Source organism: Chamaea fasciata, unplaced genomic scaffold, assembly GCF_029207755.1.
Source record: "Chamaea fasciata isolate MVZ Bird 193981 ecotype frontalis unplaced genomic scaffold, bChaFas1.0.hap1 SCAF_17, whole genome shotgun sequence".
Classification (NCBI taxonomy): domain Eukaryota; kingdom Metazoa; phylum Chordata; class Aves; order Passeriformes; family Sylviidae; genus Chamaea; species Chamaea fasciata.
The window spans coordinates 7,085,216-7,109,805 of NW_027094102.1; the positions used below are offsets into that span (position 1 = coordinate 7,085,216).

A 24,590-nucleotide genomic window follows, 5' to 3' on the forward strand; every position below is an offset into this window, starting at 1 on the left:
TGCCTGTCAGATATTCATCTCCTTTACACTTCAGCACAAAAGGAAAAATTACATATTCTGCAGTAAATTTGACTGTCCCATCTGCAGCAAACATGAGATGCCTTTCTTTGACTTTCTTAAGTATGTTCTTTATAATCCGACACTTTTGGATTAAAATAAATATGACAGAACGGACTGAAAAGGAAATCTAGTTGAAGAGCTATTCTGAATTCCCTTTAGGAGATGTGTCTGAGACATCAGTCTGGACATCATGGAATAAACCTAGAGGAGGCTACTGGGTTAATCACAGGGCTGAAGCAGCTCTGCTCTGGAGCCAGGCTGAAAGAGCTGGGCATGTTCAGCCTGCAGAGGAGAAGAGTGGGGAGACCTTAGAGCCCCTTCCAGTGCCTAAAGCAACCCTGAGAGAGATGGAGAGGGTTTTGGATAAGGGCCTGCAGTGACAGGACAAGAGGGAATAGCCTTAAAGGAGAGCAGGGTTAGATGGGAGATTGGGAAGAAATTCTTCCCTGTGAGGGTGCTGAGGCCCTGGCACAGGTTGCCCACAGAAGTTGTGGCTGCCCCATCCCTGGAAGTGTCCAAGGCCAGGTTGGATGGGGCTTGGAGCAGCCTAGGATAGTGGAAGGCGTCCCTGCCCATGGCAGGGGGGTGGAATGAGATATGCTTTAAGGTCCTTTCCAACCCAAACCACCCTGATCCTATGCTTATTCTATATTCCTCTTGGACCAACTTTGTCTTGGCTGTTATATTTTATTTGGATGTCAGCCCAATGTTTTCTATGCTTAGCTGACAGTTCAATGTCTTTTTCCTGAGAAAAAGACCTTTCTCTGGAACTTGGAATAGCAGATTTTGTACTTGCTTATAGATTGACAAGCTGAAGAAGTTTCTTTTCCTTCTGTACTGTTTTTGGATATTCCTAAGCTCCATTGATCAGCAGCCTTCTCATCACATATGAATGTTTAGAAACCCCTCAACTCTTGCATTATTCTGGTTTTGAAAGTCTTTTGACACTTGGCTGCTGATTGAAATGTTGGGTAAGATGCTGCCAAACCCAGGCACCCTGGGACCAGCTACATCCTCTTACCTAAAGAATTCCAGCCACCAATTTACTCAGCAGGGAAAACCAACAGACCGGATGACACAGGCAATCTCTGAGCATGAATTCAGAATCACAGATTCACAGAATCATTTGGCTGGGAAAGACCCTAAAGGTCACAGAGTCCAATGGTTGACCCAGCACTGCCAAGTCCACCTCTATACTATGCCTCTATCCTACACATCATAAATCCATCCAGGAATGGTGACTCAACCACTTCCCTGGGCAGCCTGTTGCTTGTTCGCTTCCTTCTCACAATAGCGCTTTATAGTAGGATTTTGATGGGGAAAATTACAAAACTGAGAAAGAAAAAAAATTAAAATAAAGATTAAAATGTTAAAAAACCCCACAGTTTTTCAAGTTGACTCCACAGCTTGTTGCCTATGTAGTTTTAGACCAGAAAACACGTGGAGGCAGCTCAGAAAGATGCAAAGGTATAAAAACCCCAGCTTAGGGCAGAGATCTGCCTCCAATCCTATTGCAAACTGTGGGAAACAATGGATCGAGTGGTAAATCAGAAGAATTCTGATTCCAGGCTTGTTCACATCATTCTCCTGAAAAGCACAAAATTCCCCGGCAGTTTTGGAAAAAACCAAACCAATAAACAGGAGAACCTTTAAGAACTGCTTCCAGCACGTTTTGCAGCAAGTGAAGTCACAAAATGGGCATTTAAAAGGCACATCATCCTCGCATTTGCAGTTAGAGCAGTGGAATCTTCCTAGAACAGAGGGGAGGGTGAAGAGAGGGGAAGAGAGAAAGACAGGGAGGAAATGACTAAATTCCTGTAATCACCTGCGAAATTTTCATGTACCAACACTTCCAGTGCAGTCCAGAAAACAATGACCATGAGTGTAATGAACTACCTCAACGGTGCCCTGCCACATTATTTCTTTCAAATGACCTCACAGTCTCTTGATGCTTCAGATCCCAGTAGGAACCCGGATTACATCCTTCCTTTACAAGGAAGTTGTCAAGAAAAAAATCCCTAAAGTTCTCAGGAAACTACTACAGCATTGTGATGAAGACAATGAAGCACTTGGAGAGCACATGCAAGGTACAGAAAGTACAGATTCTACTCAGCAAATCATAGCAATCACACTGCACCTGAGCAAACACAGGCAGGAACCAGTGGTTTCATACACCATCAGTCTCAGTCTCATTTCTGTAATTTATCTTTATTCCCAAGTATTAGAAAATTACATTCCAAGCCTCCCCTGTACGTACCACATTCTGGTTCCATCTCTAGGGGAAAGATGGGCACAGCTCCAGAGTCTGTGGGTGCTCTCACAATATTGGTTTCTTTGGACACTTCAGTTGTTGGCAACTCAAGTTCACTTTTCTGGCTAAAGCAGAAGGAGGAAATCTTACTCTGAATTTTTTCTGGTGCCCCACTCTTTAAAGGGGCTGTGTCTGGGGAAAAAAAAACAGAAAACCAGTGTATAAACCTGTATCATGCAGAACAAACACTCAGACTCTGCAAAACACAGTCAGGAGGAAATTCACTCAGTTGTCATTGTATAAGAAGAAAAATGAATTTGAAAAACTAGTTTTTATGCCACACTGCTTGGCAACAGATGTTTTTGGTAGACACTAACACGCTGAATACTACTGAAAGAGATCCTTCATATTGGAATAGTTCTATGGAAATTCTTCCTACAGAATAGGCCTTGATCTACTCCTGCTTGCATCCCACTTAAATGTAAAAATTCTGCCTTCACCCTTAACACACTTCACAGTTTAAACATGGCAGAACCATAACTAATTTCTTTCTTATTTCCTTACACTTCCCGATCTCATGTTACCTTTTATCTTACTCCTGTCTGAGTGTGGTTTTTTTAACCCAATGTAGAGATAACCAATGGCCTTGATTCTCCTTGACAGGCCTCAGACAGGGAGCCCTAGCCCAGGTGAGGGACTTTTCACAGGAGTGGGAAGTGATAGGACAAGGGCAAATGGCCTTAAACTAAAGGAGAGCAGCTGTAGATTAGAGATTAGTGAGAAATTCTTCCCTGTGAGGGTGGTGAGGCTCTGGCACAGGCTGCCCAGAGAAGCTGTGGCTGCCCCATCCCTGGAAGTGTCCAAGGCCAGTATGGAGAGGGCTTGGAGCAGCCTGGGATAGTGGAAGGTGTCTCTGCCCATGGCAGAAGGTGGAACTGGATGAGCTTTAACGTCCCTTCCAACTCAAGCCAGTCTTTGATTCTATGATTCTAAGGCTGTTGAGCCCTACCCACCATAGTAATAAGTAAAATTTTAAGCTTCTGACAACTGTTCACTCCCTACCTTGTAGGTGGCTGATTCCTTTTTTGCAGCTTTCCAAGCTCTGGAGTTTCCCTTCACTTTGCTCCAACTGCTGCAGTTCCTTCTCTCCATCACCACAGACCATTCCAGTCAAATCCTTACACAGCTTTCTGAACTGCTCTTTGTGGTGAGGACGCACAAACATGTAAAACCCTGGCCAAAAGAAAACACAGTCAAATGCACAGGAAAATCTATAGCTGACCATGGAAGACTTGCTTTGGAGGGGAGAAATTCTTCGGAAGCGGAGTAACATCAATCAGATTCCTCGGAGTATCTTCAGCTTGGTGGAACACTTGATGCTTTTGTGATTTTTATAATTACGGGGTTTTCCTTGCCAGAAGGCAGATGAGTATTTGGTATTGAAAATCATCTCTGTTTATCTTGAAATTTTTCCACTCTCTACAGCTCAGAATAAACACCCACCCCAGCATTTCACCTAATGAGTGATCTAAGAACATCAGGTATACACACGATATCCAGCGAGACTCTCAGGAAGGAAATTTCTTGTTTTTGTTTGGTAGACAAGGATTCACAACACACATACAGAAATTCTAAAAAGCCCCAGTTATGACTTACTGCCAAGCACAGATAATTCTACCACAAAGTCCTCTGAGGTCAAAACATTTGCTTAGTAGAGACAGTGACTGTGAAAGAGCGCTCAGGGGGAGATTATGACTCACGGTGTCACACAGCTCATTTTCCTCCCACTCTCCACTTTGTTAAGGCTAATCTAACTAGTTAACACACCATAAAAAGGGTATTTTCTCACAATTTGCAGACTATGGTATCCATTCAAGGCCGGTGGACTATTTATTGTTATCTGCTAAAGATAACAAACAAAATTCCATCAGCACTTCCCAGCATACACCAAATGCATCATTTCCAGCAGAAGAGTCATCCCAGAGACATGGGAGAAGGTGGAACTGAGGTGTAACATCACACAAGATGCCAACATTGAGGCAACCAGGATCAGCATATAGTAATGCCTCTTCTCCTGCTTCTTTTAAACAATTAAGTCCAATTTCAAATTTTAAAAACCTGTAGCTCCCTAAATCCTTCCATCACTAAACCCATGAAAGGGAAATAAAACAAAACAAAGCACTTCTGAGAAAATAAATTATGACACAGTTCCAGAAATATTTTCACCTGAAGCTCTGTAGAAGAATAGTAAATAAAAAGCCTGACTGCTTATCCTGAAACCTGGAAGTGATCTAAGAGCTTAGCAGCAGTATAGCAATCATTGGTCATGGGAATAAAATTGGGTCAGTTCAACAGTCAGCACTGTCCTTTCTAAAGAGCAATTGTAGTAACTGAGGAGAAAAAAACAGTCATGGAAGCATCTGACTGAAGTAAGCTGGGTGAATAGGACTGGAATTACTGAGGTCTTGTAAAATGTTTTTAATGAACAATTTCTACCTGAACAGAGATAACATTTTATAACCTTGACATTTTTTGCTCTCTCAGTGGCATTCATTGAAGACATTGTCCCTGCCACTCCATTGATCTGGGCAGCTAAACCAAAAGGTGAGGCCTCACACGAGATCACAGCACCCACACTCTCCTTTCCAATAAGTAAGAGTGATTTTTAAAAACCCCTTACTTTGTAGGAGATGAAAGTCCTGTGGCCTCTCCGTGGTGAGGGCTGCTATCACCGACACCATCGCATCGTAATCATCCGTCTTCTTGTAAGCCAGCAGAGCTGAGTAGAACTGGCTGTAGCTGCCTTTGTCCAAAGCCCTCTGCACATCACTGAGATAAGCAGTCCTGAGGGCCTGGTGATGCTCTTTCCTGGAGCCTGGAGCCTTTTCAGCCTCTTTCCTGGGAGCTGCACTGGCATTCTGCCCTGAGAGACATAGAATGTGTGAGCAGGGCTTGAGGAACCAACAGGTCACTCCACCATATCCACTTATTTCATTGGAAGGGAATTCCTGAACTACTTTGAAGTGGTGCAGCTGACTCCACCTGCCCAGCCATACACCTCCCTGTGGCATGGCCAGGCCTGCTCCTGGAAATGGCAATGGAGCAAAATGATTCTGGGGATCACTTCTGGCATCTTCTGGAGTTCCCTGATCATTTTAAATGGAGAAATGTGTCAGAAGGTCACTAGGGAATGAGGAAAAGGGGCATGGGGGTCAGCAGTAAATCAGGTTTTGTGGTCCACTGAAGGACTAAAAGCATCTTAAACAGATGGGTTAACCAACTCTGCTGGCCTGAAATGGGCAATTTTAAAGTACAGATTTCTGACCCCTTAAGCATAAGAGCAGACAAGAGGTGGGGTGTGTGCGTTTCCCAACAGGAAAACAATGTCCAAAAATACTATCTAACCTGAAATGACACTCAAGAGAGCACAAGAGCAATGTAGGAGGTCTGCAAAAGGTAGGAGCAGCTTGGAACATCCTGCTAAATGCCAAGTGAACTTTACTTACAATATAATTCTCTGATTTCTGGTATGTCTTAGAGAAAAATGTTCTGGTCTGCATATCACAGGCATGCAAATACAGAAGAAGGATATGATAAGAACCTGACTTAAATTAACCTGCCATATCTTTCGGTATCTGGATCTTTAAAAATCCTTTATTGGATGATAAAGATAATCAGATTTCAAGACACAGGCTTCATTCAATTTGCTGGAAGGGAAAAAGCATGGGTGTGAATTTTATAATCAGTACTTATTGAATATCCTAGAGCTTTCTTATATTTCCACAGAAGCATTCTCTTCTTAAGGAGTGAGGCACAGAAATAACACATCCATTTACTCCTATTATTTTCTCAATTACTTTTAGTGGAAATAAGTTTCTGCGAAATCATTCTAATGGCTTCAGGACAAGATAATTACAAAAGATTCTGCTTTATTCAAATATTCTCAAAATAAAAAAGAAAATGGGAAAACAAATCAAAAGAAACAAAATGGCTTCACACATGAAAAGCATTTAAAGCCTTCCAGGAAACTGGCTTGTTTTTTTAAAGGAAGGATTAATATTTGACTATTTGTCCTCTAAAGAAAGACTTCTAAGCTGCCCAACAATCCTACTCATTTCCTTGTGAGAAACACAAAAATTCCCTGCTGTTCTCTGGAAAACCCAGAATTAAATAATAAATGAGCCCCTGAGTTTGAAGATAAATACTGGACAGAGTGAAATTAGAGGGATGCACACAGACATGACACATACCCAGTTTCTGCAGAAAAAACAGGCTGTCCAGAGTGGGAGCATACACAATACACCAAGAACAAAATGAAACAGTTTCTTCATACCTGAATTTATACTCACGTAATCTTAACTCACACTCCTTAACTAGTTCCCTTTCATGGACCTTGAACAAACAGGAAGCCCAGCAGACCTGTGCTCAACTCCCACTCATCCCAGCTCAGTTTCTATATCAAATCTCTGGCTTCAGCTGGATTCTTTAACATCCACCTTGATTTAATTTAATGACTTTTTTGTCTTGTTTTGCACAATTCTTGCTGAAAACTCTGAATTACCATCCCTCCCGCCTCCAGAGACTGAGCCACTGTGCTAGGTGAGCATAAAGAACATTGGTATGCCCAGGAGAACTTCCAGTCAATGATGAAATGAAACAGAATAGACTGGGTTTTTATTAAACATAGAGGGTACCTGCACTATTCAGTCCTCTTGCCAAGTGGGATCCTCCTTGGTTCAGGTGGAGCCCAGGGTTCAGCTGAGCACACGAGGCCTTGGAGAATGAACTTCTCTGCTGGCTTTGTTTTTCTTCTGTTAAATTAAACCAGTACATTAACAGTGAATTTAGGGAAGAATGAACATGGAATGGTGCATTTCAAAGTATGCCACCCTGTGCTGAAAACATCTGAGCATCCCAGAGAAGCTGTGGCTGCCTCTGGATCCCTGGAAGTGTCCAAGGCCAGGTTGGACAGGACTTGGAGCAACCTGGGATAGTGGAAGATGTCCCTGCTTATGGCAGGGGGTTGGAACTGGATGAGTTTTAAGGTCCCTTTCAACCCAAACCAGTCTGGGATTCCACACAGATTTATTTCTCTGATGATGAGCTAACACCTCACTTTTTCAGAACTTTACTGCTGCAGGATTTCACAGATTTCACAAGCTCTGTGAGGACACAATCACCCTCTGTTCACAATTCTGGTGGCACTATGTGGGCAGCAAAGACACACACGAGGTTGTTTAATTCCCCAGACTAAACATTTTAAGCAGAACAGTAAAATCCCCTTTTGAAACAAAATGACATCATTATTAATTCTGCAGTAACCAGTGCTCAGGCATCAGCACAGCTCAAGGGAAGGCAAGAGGATCATGGAGTGCAGAGCCTTAGCTCAGTATCAATTAAATTGAACTTCCTTGCATTTCTACATATCAGACACATCCTGCTCCATGACTGGGTGAACATGGACATTTGTCATTCAAATGATACAACTGAACCAAGCTCCTCACCCATTCTCTTGGCCAGGATCTCCCTCTCCTCCCGTGGGAGGCTGTGCTCAGGTTTGTAGCCACAGCCCACTCCAGTCAGATTGCAGCACGCTTCATCAAACTGCTTTTTATGCTGGGGTCGAACAAACTGGTAAAAATCTTGCATCACAGAGAGGGAAAATGGAGGGCAAAGAAAGAAAGAAGGAAAAGAAAAAAATCAATCCACAACAGGAAATAAATGCTACTGAAACCTACAACAGTGGAATTTCACGGTTAGATAAAAAGATAAATTAAAAGATAAATTAAAATCTAAAGGTTTTTATCTAATATTTATATAATAAGCACACTTACAAATGACACTTTACACAATGGTCAGCTACCATGCAAACATTGAGCAAGATTATTACAAGTGAGTAAAACCACATTTTTTCACTGTATATATAAAGTTACTCACTTCTCAGTGAAACAGCCCCTGAGGTGCCCCATAAACCATGAGATCCAAGTAACAGCTAGGCTGATACTTTAAATAACTGTTAAGTTTAAATACTGTTAACTTTACACCTCATGTTACTTACTCACCACAAAACGCTGGCCAACCAGAACCCTAAACATCAAATCAACTTTAGGTTTCAGGTGCCTGACAGTTTTCAAAACTAGACTTAGACCTTGATTTGGTGATCAAATATTTTCTTATTTATGTAGATCATAGCCAATTGGGAAACCAAGCATCGGAGCTTCCCATTCTTTAACCTCAGAATTTCCCTGAAACAATTTACAAGATGCATAACTAGACATTTATTATTTCAGTTGATGAAAAAGTTACAGAAAAATCTGTCCATTTGTTCACAAGCTGAGAGAGAAATGTAAAATTACACAGAAAATACAGTTAAACTAGAAGAAATCTTGGTGGGAATTCAGTTCCTGTCAGTACAGTTGTTAAAAGGCAATAAAGAAACAGCTAACGCAGTAACTATCCGTGTTTGCCCAGATCCTTCGTCTTACACTCACAATTACTTAAATAGAAAATTTCTCTCTATATTCTGTCTATTGATTTACTGCTTTAGCACTGAACCCTTATGAAGGCATCTCTCCAACTCACACAACCATGTTCTTTACTTCCTAAGTTACCAGGAATAAGTCATTGTACTTTTAGACAAGGCTTAAAATAACACAAACTTCCATGGAATATGATTCTCTTCACGATAATTAGATTTATGAGATTCTTCTGTGTTATTTGGGGATATAAAGTGGTGAATCATCCTAATTGAGCTATCCTTCACATCTAAAACACTTCTGAAGTACCCTTTAAAAGACGAAAGTCACTTCTACAAATATACCAGGGCTATATACCAACACTCCGAATGTACCTCGCAGCAGGATGTGCTTTTTTTCATCCTCCACGAAGAGAGAGCTCATTTGGGACAGCATGGCATGGAAGTCATCAGTCTTCTTGTACTGCTGCAGAGCCTTGGAGAAGAGCTCGTAGTTCTGCTGGCTCAGGGTGTCCTTCACCGTGGCGATGTAAGACGTGGCCCGCGCCTTCTTGGGCTCTGCCGGCTCCGCTCTCTGCCCCTGCTGCAAGGCAGGAAAGGCTCCTCAGTAAACAGCAACACTTGAGGAGTTACTTTCAGGTGGAAGCAATGTGTTTACAATTCCAACAGCACACAGGATAATGAACAGAATCAAAGAAATCGCCGTGTTTGGAAAAGTCTTCCAAGGTCATCCAGTCCAACGGACCACACCCAGCAGCACCACTGTGCTCACCACGAAACCAGGAACGTTTTCACCTAACAGGTTGCAGTTATGGCAGTCACCCCCGTAATTCATGTATTATTCACCTCTCCCATTGACAAAACAGACAGCTTCAGGAAAAATTCCTAGAGAAGGCAGCCAAGTATCATTGCACAATTCTATTCTTAGGAGAAGGGTTAACAAAATGACATTTTTTCCAAAGCTGGAGGTTGAGCTGACTCATCACGACATCAGATAGCAACAAACTGCAAACAACCTTCTGCATGAACCTGTTCTCTTCCTACTCTCTTCTCCCAGATAATATCAGCTTCGGGATCAGTTTTGTTTGCCAGGTGCTCGGCAGATTGACAGACAGGGAACATCCAGTTAGGACAGCACCTTGGACAACTACTGGCACTCACATCACACAGGGAACTTTCCTGAATTTATTGGGACGTAAGCAATGAGTTGCTTAATGAGTTAACTGGTGGCACTAGTTAACTGGAGACAGGGCAAAACAATAATGCAGAGTTGCAGAGCTAACACACAACTATGACCCACCTCAGGGGGGTAGGATGTGATTCCTTACCCCAAACTGGTCAGTTCAACCATTTGAGGCTCTACCAGAGCAGCTGGGTTTGTTGATCATTGTAGTTCCCTGCCAACTGAACTATTCCAGTTTAATCAAAAAGAATGAAAGCACCCACCACCCTGGTCAAATTGTACACAAAGCAATCAGTGTCAGAAAACAATTCTTTTCACCTACCATCCCTACCTGGACCTGTGCTTGATTTGGTCTGGGATGTCTGGATTTGGGAAAGAGCATGACAAATAGACTTCAGATGTGCACTTATGAATATTTACAATTTAGAGAAAAAACACACTTGTTCTGGGATCAGTCATCTGTCTGCCTGGAAACTTGCAATTCAAATTAAAGCAATATACAGATCAAAGGGATGGCATAGACACAGGGAAACACATACTGTATTGCTGACTAGCTTTATTTTCTTCCTTCCTCCTTTCTGCTCATCTGTTAATCTCTTCTCATACTGAAGGGAAAGTGTGGACAGACGATGTGCCTGTGAAGATGAAAAGAAAGCAAGTGAGGTTTAAAAAATGTTCCTCAGAGTTATTGTCCATTTAATTTATGTCTTTTCAGCAGTGAAACTTGGTAACCCAGTTTGTGACACCATTCAAGAAAGTGCAACAAGCCAATATAAATTATTCTAACGGAACCTGGGCAGAAAGCTGTTTCTAGAGGATAGAAATTTACTGGACAACTCACAGAGAGCAAACCAGAAGAAATTAAAGACAAACTTGGTCTTAAGTATGCAAATTCCTGACTAAGCAAAGCTGGACTCACAGCAGACTGTTCCAGGGCAGTCTGAGAGTGTACACAGACCTGTGTGTAACTGGTGGTTCACACTGTCCTTCACCTTCCTGCCTGGAACTCCTTGTACATAAGGGAATGAAGAATTGGGATTTAAGCAGCAAGTCAAATATTTGTGATACATGCAGTAAGTCAGAAAAATAATCAAAACCATCTTCTTAATCCTGTGCAATGTGAAGGCAGCACCTTGAAAAGCATGATTCAGCAGAAATAAGGCTTCCAAGACAAGTTTTCATGAGGCGTAACTCACAAGGAAATCTGACTATGGGGAACTGTTAGTGTTTAAATGGATTGAGAAATTATTACTTGTATAGTGAATTTTTGAAGTGACAAAGCAAATTCTTTCAGAATGAGAGCAGCTAAACTTTCATTATTTAGGGAACAAGAGTACAGTGTAAATTAGATAAAAGGAAAAATGATAACACAGACACTGTGCTGGATGGTGAAGACAAGAAATTACACCAACCCCATCCTCAGTCCAAAACCAGTGCTCAGTGCTGGACTCAGAGCGAAAGCTGCCTGAGAGCCACAGCCTGTCTCAGGAGTACACTCATCAGACTGCTGGGGCTGGGTCACCAATTTGGGAGCAGCACAGGGTGACCTCAGAGCTCTCCACAAGCCTCAGACAGGCAGCAAAGCCAAATATGCAAATAGGAAGTGACCTGAACAAGTGCCAAACTACCGGGGCTATCATCTTATTTGACTCCAGGAAATGCCGAGCTCTGCCAAAAGCACTGCAGCTGTGTTAGAAATACTCCGTAGCTGAGTTACCAAGTCCCTGGAAATGTGCCAGGCTTTCCAAAGAATGGGTTTTGGTGTCTATGTCATGGCCACCCAAAGGGTGACGGAGCCCATTTCCCATTTGGCTGAACACAAGTTAAATATTTGCTGCTCTTTACACATTCCCTCTGTTTTGTACGTGTCTCCGTTCATGTTCTTGGGCCTACGCAGATATTCCCCAGATACTCCTACATTTACACATTTTATCTCAGGCATTCTTCCCCTAAGGAAAGTACTTAAGAATGCTGCAATAGGCATTGCTGAAACCCATGAATTGGGTCTGCAAGTAAAATACTCCAGCCAGGTAAGGGAGCCAACCTCCAACTACTGCAAACAGGGATTACACAGCCCAATCACTGATGTATCAAAAATACCAATCCAAGCAGAAAGAAAACTAACAGCACAGAAGCAGCTTTGTTGATCTTTACGTGATAGTGGATTTTTAATTCAGATAAAATATTCCACAAGTCAGCAACATTCTTACTCTGGGGCTAATCAAAGATTTTCATCTGAAAATGTAATTTCTAATCCATAAACCCTCTCCCACCCTTTTCTGAATTCAATACCTGTTCTCATACCAAAGGCTGACGCAGACTCCACCCAGGATAAATTGTGTACTTACAAACCTCTTCCCTGAGAGCTCCTTGCTCCTCAGAAAGTGTGGTTAACTTCCAGGAATCCTCCTGGTCAGCAGCCTTGGAGCACAGAACAAGCACATACCGTTGATCATCTACTTGAAAGTGGCAAGGAAACCCTTTGATTAATTTACTTAAGATAACTTGCAGTTACTGGTGCTGATCACAGTGAGCTTTTCTTGAAAGAGGGTTGAGCTGGTTCCCTTGATGCCACAACCATCCTGCTTTAGAGCCTGCAATTTTACTTATAAGGAAGTATTTTACCATTACCTTTTCCTCTCCTGGCAAATCAGTTTCCTCCTCTGCATCTTCACTGCTCTTCTCACTGCGCTCCAAGGCATCCAAGAGCCCAACACATTTTCTTCGTGGTGAGACAAACTCTTGCTCATATTCCACACATAGGCTGGGTGCTCCATCTCCATTTACTGCCATCACAGCAGAACACAGCAGACAAATTAACATTCCACATTCTCTCCTGCATTTTCTTTAATTTAGTGACAGCTCCCAGTCTTATGATGCAATCCATAAATGTGTTGATTAATTAAAAAATCTTCCACCTCTTGCAAAAGTGCACTATATAATTTAATAGTAATTTAATCTAATTTAAATATAATTTAATAAGAAGACTGCACTTGATATGAATACATCACTTCCAAAATTGCTCAAGCATTTGATACCACAACCTGGCAGATCACTCTCAAACTTTTTCTTAAGAGATGGTGACATTTAACCCAAAAATGGTTTAGGATCAATGGGAAAAATTCTTACTACAGCAGCTGTCTGTGTTCAATTATTTTAGATTAATGGATTTTCCCAAAATTGAGTTCCAGAGTTTTTAAGAGATTTTGGTACAAAACATGATTTACTACTTTTAAACAGAGGAAGTTTTCCTTAAGCCTACAATTCTTATAGTATCAATACCCATAAGACACAGTGACCAAGGTCCCAAATTACATATTCTCACTAATCAGAATCCAGGTTTCAAATTTAAGAATTTTGATCTGCAAGTAGGGTTAAATTAGTATCACTAATATCACTATTTTGAAAAGGATGGCAGTATATTATGATCACTGTGACTACAGGGGAGTTTGATGTTACAACTGATGCAATGCAACTGAAAATCTCTATTAAATAGGAAATGCAGCTTCTTCCCTTCACCTCCAGTCACACATTCCATTCATCCTTTGAGACTGATCTACAGGTCAAGTGTATGGAAGGTAAATAAACTGGTTCAGCAAAGCTCAGTTGCTCACTCTGCAACTGCACAAAAGATGGACTCAAATCAAAGGAAGGAGCAAAAAGTGCACAGCTGGAAACTGAGAGGGGGAAAAATGTGGTGGCCAAAGCAATCCCTTTTAACAACAACCAGCAATCACACTGGCTGTTACCAATAGGTAAGGCTTTATAAAGCTTTATAAAAGGTTTATAAAGCCTTCCCTACAGGTAGCAATTGGCTTAAACGTAATGTGGACTCAACCCCCACTAATAACCGATTAGGAAACACAGCTTTAAACAAACTTCACTGTGCTGTTCCAAACCAGCAAGCAATCTAAAGTGCTGAAAGAATATCTGATATGAAAAATGCTCCATTCTTTGGCATCAGCTACCCACAGAATTTTAAATATTGTTTTGCTCCCATGTCCTTTTTGTTGTCTTAGACAAATTACTGAGTAAGAATCATCTTCTACAACGGAATGGAAGGAGGACACATGGAAGACAGTGCTAGGCAAAAAAAAGAGATTTCCAGTTCCTATTTTCCAAACTATCTGTGATACTCCATCAAAAACTCCTCCTGTTCTGTGGGACTCTTTTGCCAGCCCCATCTGCTTCTTTTCTCTGCAACTGCAACTGTTTGCCCCTGTTTTCCAATGCTTAACTATGTCCCTTCTGATGAGACTTTTCCATCAGTCTTTGGGCCCTCCTTGCTTTCTCTCCCATTTCAGTTTCTAGCCTCTTGATCCTCCTTCTCGTGGTTCAGCTTAAAACAAAAAGGTGCATCTATGAGGATCCAAACATTACCTTTCCTTTTCCTCTTCAAACTTGGGACATGGTCATCCAGGTTTTTAGCTTTTTGCAGGGAGAGGATCTGCTCAGATGAAGTAGATGGTGCTGCATTGCTTTCACTTAGGGAACCAGCATGTCCAGGAGGGCACTGAGGCAGGGGTGGGGGCATCTGCAAGCAGTTTACAAAGTGTTACAATAAGCAAAGGCCACTTTTCCACTCCATCTATGACCAAAAATCTCAGCAACAATCCAGAGACATCTCCTTTTCCCCAAATAACCTTTGGCAGCAAGACTGTTACACATTCTGGGTTTATGGGTTTTAGAATAAAGGATCAAACAGCTCACAAGTGACACAGCTGTAGTGCAGTAAGCAGGCTTAACTCTAAGTGACCTGGTACCAGAAAAAGGATTGTGACCTGCTAAAGAACAGTCATTTCCTGATGCTATCCCTGCAACAGCTTCTTCTGACAAAGTACATTGGGTTGTGGTTTTGATTTACCACAAAACTCTCACTCATGATCAGAAAAGATCATCAAGTCCTGAAGCATCATCCATCTGTAACTAATTAGTCTGAACAACTTGCATTTGGCTAGAGCATCTTCCAGGAAGTTGTCCAAGCCTGTATATGAAATTTTAAATGCTAATTTTAATCTTAACCTCCCTTTTGGGAGCAAAGAATTTCCCATTCTGGCTTCCAGCCCATTTCTTGCTATTACTTTCTTCAGTGAATTAGGAAGCTTTTTTTCAATATTACTTTTTAAATCAAGGAACTATTACAGACAACATCAGCTTCCTAATGCTAATAGAGAAGTCGTTTTAGTATAAATGACCCAGTGATGAACTGCAGTAACAACTGACTGTTTGTATTACTCTTTATTACTAGTCAGCTTCAATTTAAATTTTGGGGCATGATCCTTCCACACACATAACTTCTCCCTGAGATACAAAGTTTCTGGATGCCAGTATCAGTTCCAGGATTTGCATACCAGCCAATAAATACATGTTTATTTAGGAGGAACTGGAGGAGGAAGTTATTTTTGTGATCTAACCTAATGAGTTGCCCAGCATAAGAACAACATCCTGTACCAGATCAGTCTTGGAGAAAGATGAGGGAAATCTCCTTTCCAGTAAATCTTCCAGTGTTTAGAAGTGACAAGTGACTCTGTGTTGGGCAGGTCTGTGAGGAGCAGAGAGCTGGACTCAGTGATCCTTATGCATACCTTCCAATTTGAGATTAGCTGTGATTCCCTCACATCTCTCACCTAGCTTAGCATTCCCAGTTTCCAACACTATTCAGGAAAGTTGTTATTTATTTTGTGGGGTTATTTTAAAAAGACACATACAATTTCCTGAGCAACACGGAAGAAGAGGGAGACACTTCTGACCGCGTGCCCAAAGTTGTCATAAACGTTCACGTAGGGACGGACCCACGAAGGCAGTTTGCTTCTGACATCACAGGTTGTGAACCTGGGGAGGATGGAAAAACCTGAGAATTGTTTGCCAGGTTAAACAAACAATTAATTAAACAAACCCTAGATCACTATCCAAAAAGACAAGCGAGGAGTAGCAACACAAATAAAGACATAACAGTGCAGTAAACATAATGGGGTGATGCCTTCACTCAGGAGAAAGGGGCTGTGCTAATTCCATGTGCTATCAATTAAACTCCTGTTGCCTATAATACACATATTATACTAATTAGCATTACAGAAATGGATATTCATGCAGTATATTGTTAATACAGGATATGGCTATAAATAACATTGTTTCAGTAACATAATCTGTCCTCATTTCCATTCTTCTTCTCTCAAAACACTGCAATGCTGCTGACTGCCATCTCAAATGAAAGATGGAAAAAATGCAAGACCGTAAGATGTTGTTGCTTAATTTCCTGTGGTATTACAAACATGAATTCCAAAAATTGGTCTATTTTCCATTAAAACCATTAACCTCCTTCTGCAACTCCAAGACTACATAGCTGGGGAGGAGAAGATAACAATCTAGTTACTTTCTTGAAGTAGTGAAATATTTATATAACCTGTTATATAAATTAATGTTGTTACTACGAACTGTAGCCTTTTCCAAACAGCAACAGCAGCACATTTATATTCCAAATACCAACACCTCTCTTGGGATATAAAGTTGTTGATTTTGTTGACAACCCATCCCAGGAAGCGCTCAAGGCCAGGCTGGATGGGGCTTGGGGCAACTCGGTCTGGGGCAAAGTGTCTCTGCCCTTGGCAGGGGGTTTGAACAAGATGAGCTTTAAGGTTCCCTCCAACCCAAAATATTCTGGCATCCAGAGAGCCAGGGCTTACCTGTGGTCACACAGGAAGATGGCCCCATAGTCCTGGCGGTGCCTGATGACCCGGCCGATGGCCTGGTTGACAGCCCGGGATGCTTGCTGACTGTACCACTCACGCCCAGACAGATACTGCAAGAGGTAGGAGGAAGAATTAAGATTATTTACCAGGTAAATTGTGTTCTCTGTGCTGTACAGTCACTATTTTTTTCCTAAAGAAATAAAAAGTACAGAAGAGATGTTGGATAGTATCAACCAGACGTACTGAAAAATCTCAAAGAGCTGAGGAATACCACACACAGACAGACTCAAAAGTCACACCTGGTTTACAGAACACAGAAAACTCAAGCAGCGATGTCCAGCTGCAGAGACTATTTCCTATATGGTGCACTCAGAGCCTTGGCAGTACAACAGACTCACCATACTCTTTAAGACCTGCAGAACAGACTAAATTGTAACACCATTCATTCTTGCGCCTGAAGCAATAGAAGACCAAACCTAAACACCCCAACACACACCACCACGCTTCCAAAACAGTAATTCCCAAACCAGGCAGCACAGGCCATTCTTCCTGCCTGCACTCTCTCTGGATGAAATACAACCCTCAGAATGAGAGATGGATAACACACATACAAAGATTTTGATGTAAACTTTAATTACATCCTCTTTTGGGGCTTATATTTAAGCCTGTGGCAGAATTTGGAACCCTCAACACTATTAAAAAAGGTGGCTGTATTTGTGACAAATTCCCAAGGCTGATTGCATTTTTGATATTCATGGTCCCACAAGGCTGAGAGGATGACAAAACCCAAAACCCATTGGGACAAGAAGGAGGACCAATGACACGAACATGCAAACAGCCAAGAGTGAGAAGCTGCCCAGTCTTACCTGTGCACCTGCACCACTTTTCCTCATCTCATCCAGGAATTGCATCTTTAAAATGACTCTGGGCTCCATACGAGGGGGAAATGGAAGCCCAGTAATGATGACTCCTCGTCCATTTGCATCTGCAAAGTCCAAGCCTTCACTGGCCTGCAGGGACAGAGGTTTCCATCACCCACAGGGTTTGAAGTGACATTTCAGAGCAATTCAGCAGTTGTTGGCCCTTTTTCTCCATTCAATTAATTCCCTGGCCAAGTGTAGTTTGTCAGTAGTTTCAATGAATTGTTTCAACTAGATTTTTTTTTTTTCTTTTATTGTCAGGAGTTTAAACTTGGCTTTTTCCTCTGCCAAAGCACAGCTCAGCCAACCCTGTTAATGGCTGGCCTGTTCCTAGATGAGAACAGCTGTATTGAGAACATGTCAACACCTTTGATTAAACACCTTCCACACCCTGAGCTGTTGACAAGACATAACATTGCAAACCTTCTCTGACAGCAAAAATTAACAGGATCATTTCAAAGCAATAACAGAAAGCCATCAGATTCACCAGACTACAGTGCCATATCCAGCAGCTGTGCTGTTTAACATCCCATCAAGTACTTGTCATTCATGTCCCCTGTACACTCTCACTGTGCTGGCAAATCACTTTGTGAAATGAATAAAGTTGAACAGACTGAAAAAAAAAATAGGGAAAAAAAAAAAAGCCGTTCTGTTTTTCAGCTGAATCAATTCTCCAGATCCCAGCAATGAGACTTGAGAGAGCTACTCAAGCTCTGCTGAGGGCTGTTAAAGTATTTTCTTCACTCTAACAGTCTCCTTGGAGACTGGAACCAAAGTTTCAAAAGTTGGATCTTCTGGTACACAGTAAACAGCAGCAAAAAGGCTCTAAGAGTAATTTCACAAATATTTCGACTGATAAACATAAGTCAATTTACCAGCACTGGAAGATGCAAAGGAAAGGTCATCAAATGTGTCCAGACAACATGAAGTTAACGAAGCAAGTGTTTTAAAGCTGAGCACTATGTTTGGTTTGGAGCAGTGTTGTTTTAACTTGTTTCATTACAGTTCTCCAGAACAGCTGTTCTCATCTCATGGGTTATGTTTTCAGTGAGCAGTCAACATGAAATGCAAGTATGATGCTCATCCACTTCGGAGAAATCAAAATGTGTACCCTTAATAAAAACAGGAGTGAATCATATAAAAATGTGACCTAATTTTGAAAAAGCTTCGGAGCACTTGTTTTTTTCCCCACATATAATTACAGTCAAATAACAGAAATGTATTGAAATCCAAAATGAAGGGTTTTTTAACAATTACATAATCTGATCTCAGATGAAACAAATTCTCAGTCACATTACCTTGCCCCGACACACTGCCAAAAATGCAGCTCCATTGGACTTAGGACAGGTGACTTTATCATAGTAGGCATCAATAACCTAAAATATAAACAAGTTTGAGAGGAAGAATGGTATTATACTGTACTAACTAAATTTGATCTAAACTGTGATTAATTTGGCCCAGTATAATTGTCTTTACTTTTAACTAATTGCAAATGTCAGAAGCCATTTTCTCAGCAAAATCCTTATAACACTGGTGAAAGCCAGAACACATCTGGGTAAGCATAAAAAATTCTGATACTTCTGATGAGAGGATGGACCATCCTGTGTTTCTGCAGATTGTTAAGTAAAATAGACAAAACAGGAAATCAATTCTCAGATATCAATCATTCTAAGAAGCAAACAGAATGGGTATAAATAAACAGGACAACACTGCACAGTTCTTTAACATCCAAAGCAGGATGAGCTGGGAGGAAAAGTCCTGCAGAACATTCACAAACACTGACTACTGAATTGACAGCTCGATTACTCAGCATTTGTGTATGTTAGCTGCTGTTACATCACCAGATTTAAATGAAGACTGAACCCTGCATGGCCAGACAAGAGAGGAAAGGAAGGATGCATAGAAAAACTACACTTCAAAGAAGCACTCAGTTTTACTTTCCCCCTAGGCCAAAACCTGGGGTGTTTCACACCCAAATGCACCTTAGAGAAGGTCATTAAACATAGAAACAGTTTCTGAAAATAAAAGAGGTATGAAATGTAAATAATCAACCTCTGAAAAGCTTCCTTTGTTCCTGGGTTCCACAAACATCGGCTTCACTTCTTCTATTCTTTTGGCAAAATCATGCTCCTGTTAGAAAGAGAAGGAGCAGGTCAGAAACACCAAGTGAGCTCACACCACAAGAACAGAAACGCTCAGAAATGGTCACTACACCTTCCCACCACAGCCTGTTCCTCTCTTGCCAAACAGAGGAAGAGATGGAAGCTGAAACATGCAACCTCCTAACTGATTCCTTGCAGTTGCTGCACCTCAGACATCAGGCAGACAGGAGAGTTCCAGCACTGACCTCCAGTCCCACTCTGCAGCATAAAACCTCTGCCTTTTCAAGGAGCATTTAAACCAAAACTCTTCTAGCAAATCTCACCAGGGATATTCAACTCATGAGCACAGAAGTACCAGAAGTTACAGCTGCAATGGTTACAAATTAAAAATAGAGATGCTCATATTTTTCCCCCAAGTGTTGAAACACAGAGACCAACTCTAATTCAGAGGTTCAATAAAGAAAGGTTTTGTGAACTAAATAAAATATGACATCCGATGGAATAATACATTAAGATTCTTTTGGGTTTGGTTGGATTCTTTTGCTTTCTATAGCACTGCACAGTATATTGTGATCAAAATAAAAGAAGGCTTACCTGAGATTTTACTTTCCAGACTTTATAATTTACTTATCAACAAAGAATTTTTCATAGAATGCCAAAATGTTTTGGGTTGGAAGGGACCTTAATAATCATCTCGTTCCAACCCCCTGCCATGAGCAGTGACTCCTTCCACTAGAAGGTTTTTAATTAACATGGTTAAATGGAATAACTACAAGCTGTCTTGATGCATGTACTCAAACCTCCTAATAAAGGCAGAGCAATGAACATACCCTCCAGTACTCCAGGCTCTTATCCATGACAGGATATGATGGGAAGAACAACAACAGCCCATGCGGCACAACTCGCACAAGGTTACCTGCAGAGAGGTAAGACAAGTGTGTAGCTGAGGGCATTTTCATCCTGGGATGGAGAACATGGACTCAGAGGAAAAACAAAAGCATGGCCTCCTTCTAAAATATTTTCTACTTTCCTGACATGAATGACTGTGTATTAGAAGTTGTTTCATTTCTAAACTCTTTGATAATCCTGTCAAGGTGTAAGTTTTAACACAGAACCAAACCAGTTTTCATTTCTCCTCCATGTCCTTGAAGCATTTCTAGATTTAACAGATTCTTTTCAATCATGTTAGCCAAGCTACACAAATGCTCTTCTTTTATTCTGTCCTTGCATGTTATGACTTTGTAATTCCGTTATATTTATAAAATACTACCAAAACAATAAATGCTGACTTCAGGCAGGCTTGACACAGATTAAAATATCAAAAATTGCACTGATTTCCTGTGATCCTCAATTGCTCTGCTCATCCTTGGCTGCATCATCTCTGGCTATTGATTTCCTAGTTTGATCCACTTCCTGACAGTGTTTAGGAACCATATTGTTGACCCAAACAGAAACTCCTGACAGTAAAAATGAAGTCCAGACTTGGAAATATGAAGCCAGGGACTCAATTTTGTGTACTATTACTGCACCCAGCTGCCTTGAGCAAGCAGAAACACAGAAAACCAGACAGCAGTGAGATATGCACTGCAATCCTTTAACTTTCTCTTACTGCATCTTCTTTAGCATTGCCCTTTCTAAATTTCCAAAAATCTCAGGCATGAACCCATTTCTGAAATCCACACACTTCACTTACCAACTGTTTTCCCCAGAGAAGACAAATAATCCTCTGAAAACCTACAAAGAAGAAAAATCAAGTAACACTATTGCATTTCCTTTTCTATGTTTTTCATCCACCCTGACTTCCTTTGATGTTTATCTAAAATAGCATTTCCAGATTCCCAGTTGCTCTCCCTCCAGGGGCAAACACCAACACCAAAGGCAAGAATAATACCTTGACTACATTTTACTAATACTATGAAATATTCTTATTGATGGCTCTGAAGATGATCTAAGCTTCAATACTTCAAAATGCACAGGTAAAAATGGGCTGCCATGTGAGTAACAAGACACGTGTGAGATTTCTGCCAGAAGGCCTGCCAAGCCTGACTAACATTACAACGATTTAAAGTAATTGATGAATTAGGTGTGGTGTTGCTGCAGGCTTGGTTACTATGGTTATTGTTTTGTAAATCACTTTATCTTCAGTTGAAGAAGTCCTGCTCTCCAATAAGCCATCTTCCAGACCTGACTGAAAAAATCCCCTGTTCTCTCATGCCTTTATGTTCCTTTCTTTTTAGTGCCCTGTAGTTTTGTGTACCGTTTTCCCAGAAAATTTATATATGCACGGAAAAACCCCAACATATATACCTTTATAAGACCTACAAATGCCAGTATCAAAACAGAGATGTTGTCAAAACACAGTGAACACTGTGAATACCTTTCCTTCAAAAAATCCCCATGTTCTAAAGCCTTGGAGGGGTGGAATCCCCAACCCTTCCTTCTTTAAAAGACAGTATCTTCAACAGAACTGAAATGGCACATTAAAACTTTGAAAATGAGAAATCCAGTCTAAGGGTTTTCCAGATTATGACTTCTCCGTAAAAGTCCATTACAACTGCTGAGTCCCTTTCCAGTTCTATGGAACATCTAGCCTTTGCTGGCAGCAGAAGCATTGCCAACTCTGAACAACAGATACACAAAGGCAAAGTGATGGAAGGCCAGATGAGCAAGAAAAATGATGACGAAAAGCTTGACAAATATTTGGACATGTTTTCCTTAAGTAGGCAACGCAGAGGTGAAAGAGAGACTGGGCATGGTGACAAGTTTTAAATATAAATATAGTTATTACAAAGGTCGGTCATGCTTCAAGCCATTTAAGCGTTCAGCAAAAGAAAAATTTTGGATGGGGTTCAGTGCAGCTCCTGGGGGATGGTTGTGGGTGCAGGTCCCAGCTGAGGCTGGTCAGGGCCATCAAGGACTATCAGTGCCTTGGTACCTGATCCCTTCCAGACCTCCAGCTCTAAATTTTCACTAGGAGTGGTGCTGTTATTCATCATTTATCCAAGAAAACCACTAGAGATCCCTTACTTAGCTAGCATACTCCTGTTAATAGAACCCAAAACATTGGAACCCAAAACTTCAAACCAGGATTCTACACGGAAGTTCATTACCTTCTTTCAAAGGTGGAAGTAAGCACAGTTCCATCAGGTCCCTTTGGAATGATCCCAACCCAGAGCTGGTGTTTATCAATTACATGAGGATTCTCCAGGCAAACAGGAAAAGGGCTGGAGAAAGAAAGAAGATCCCAGTCACACTCATATGATTCCCTACCAGTTCCAGAACGATAGGATCATAGAATGGTTTGGTTGGAAGGAACCTGAAAGCTCATCTCATTCCACCCTTCTGCCATGGGCAGGGACACCTTCCACGAGCCCAGGGTGCTCCAAGCCCTGTTCAGCTCAGCCTTGAGCACTTCCAGGGGTGGGGCAGCCACAGCTTCTCTAGGCAAACAGAACACTTTAAAATCCTGAGAAAAAACCTAAACCCACGAGAGTAGATTGTGCATTTTTCAGGAATGGCAATGTTCCCACACCCAGGTACTCACATCTGCATTTCCATTGTAAATGATGAGAGGGGGGAGAGTGTCCCACTGGTGAGGATGATTGTCCTGACTCCCTGCCGAACGAGCTCGTGCATGCTGTACCCAGGGCTGAAACACCAATAGCTTAAGGTCTTCCCTGCATTAAATAAAGAGAAAACACTAAGTCAGTCAGTCAAAGTGGAAAAACCAAACTATGACCAGCACATGGCACATTGCACCTGAACCTCTGAGAGTAAACCAGACCGCAACCAAAGTTAAAATTCCAGATGAATGGTATGTCCTGCTTTGGTTCTTCCCAGATTTAATGATTTTTAGTTAAAACATCACTGGTGCCTCGTAATCTAATAAGAAAGTATATCCAACCTTGCACTTGCTTGAAAAAAAAAAAACTTCTCTATGAGGAACTTCCTATATATCTATATAGGCTATAAATCATTCACCTAAACTTCCCACTTTCCCCACAGTCAACTCCCAAATGTTACAATTTCTGCCCAAATCTTTTGTGGGATGTGGTCACACACACACACACACACACACACACACACACACACGTATTTTAGGGTGTGACTCTGAAAATATGTAAGTTATCAACAGAAAGAATATTAAGAAAAATAAATAAATCGCATCAGTCATTTCTTTCATTGCTCAGCTCAACCTGCTGAAACTGCATCAGCTTCTCAGAGACACAGGCACAAGGGAATGAGAACAATATCCATGTCAAGAACAAGAGCAGCTAAATAAAAATCAGCTTTTGTTTCAGTTTCTGTTTCTGGTTCTGCTCTGCATGATTAGTTTCAGTGATAAAAAAAAATATCTCTCACCCAAGTATCACGTGCATTTCTTTTAAATTTACACATGTCAGTCAAAGCTTTCATTTCTGAAAGCAAAAGCTGACGTTTTCAGGAAATCCCCATTAATATCTGCTCAATGAGTCACTTACTGCTTAGAATTACAAATGAACATTTACTCTTAGGTACAGTTTTACCCTTACATCTCATTTGGACAAACACATCCAGACAATGCCCAAATTCTAGAAGACTCACATTCCAAAATTCAGCAAATTCTGTATCTTTCTAACTCACACTAACAGTTGGTGCAAATTAGTTTGGATCTGCGTATGGGCAGGCCAGTGAGTATCTACAGACAAGAACAAAGTCACTCAGCCAGGAACCCAAGAAATCCCAGCACAAACGCAAACTGGGCTGGTTTGGGATGGCCTGGAAAAGGACACCAACCTCTCATGTCTGCTCCTCTGGAGCTCAGCTGGAAACACATTTCTGTAACTGAAATGACATTTCATTTTCATGACAACTGCCTGGCACCAGTTCCTGGACAAGCTGGGACTGCTGTACATTTTTAGCCTGGTGTG

General features: G+C 41.3%; 1 protein-coding gene across 1 annotated transcript in view; it reads right to left on the bottom strand.

Moving 5' to 3' along the window:
• The window catches only part of RTEL1 (regulator of telomere elongation helicase 1), a 46,080-nt gene that overhangs the window by 5,008 nt on the left and 16,482 nt on the right, over positions 1–24,590 (bottom strand). The window contains exons 17-35 of the mRNA XM_066198967.1: positions 23,225–23,357; positions 22,791–22,904; positions 21,374–21,414; positions 20,511–20,596; positions 19,631–19,708; positions 18,877–18,954; positions 17,525–17,668; positions 16,653–16,768; positions 15,678–15,801; positions 14,350–14,503; positions 12,601–12,755; positions 10,509–10,604; positions 9,162–9,369; positions 7,816–7,953; positions 7,006–7,122; positions 4,992–5,234; positions 3,374–3,544; positions 2,318–2,503; positions 1,708–1,811 (exon numbers count right to left, since the gene is read on the bottom strand). Of these exons, the coding sequence (XP_066055064.1) occupies positions 1,708–1,811; positions 2,318–2,503; positions 3,374–3,544; positions 4,992–5,234; positions 7,006–7,122; positions 7,816–7,953; positions 9,162–9,369; positions 10,509–10,604; positions 12,601–12,755; positions 14,350–14,503; positions 15,678–15,801; positions 16,653–16,768; positions 17,525–17,668; positions 18,877–18,954; positions 19,631–19,708; positions 20,511–20,596; positions 21,374–21,414; positions 22,791–22,904; positions 23,225–23,357 (2,486 nt within the window). The remainder of the gene's footprint in view (positions 1–1,707; positions 1,812–2,317; positions 2,504–3,373; positions 3,545–4,991; positions 5,235–7,005; positions 7,123–7,815; positions 7,954–9,161; positions 9,370–10,508; positions 10,605–12,600; positions 12,756–14,349; positions 14,504–15,677; positions 15,802–16,652; positions 16,769–17,524; positions 17,669–18,876; positions 18,955–19,630; positions 19,709–20,510; positions 20,597–21,373; positions 21,415–22,790; positions 22,905–23,224; positions 23,358–24,590) is intronic.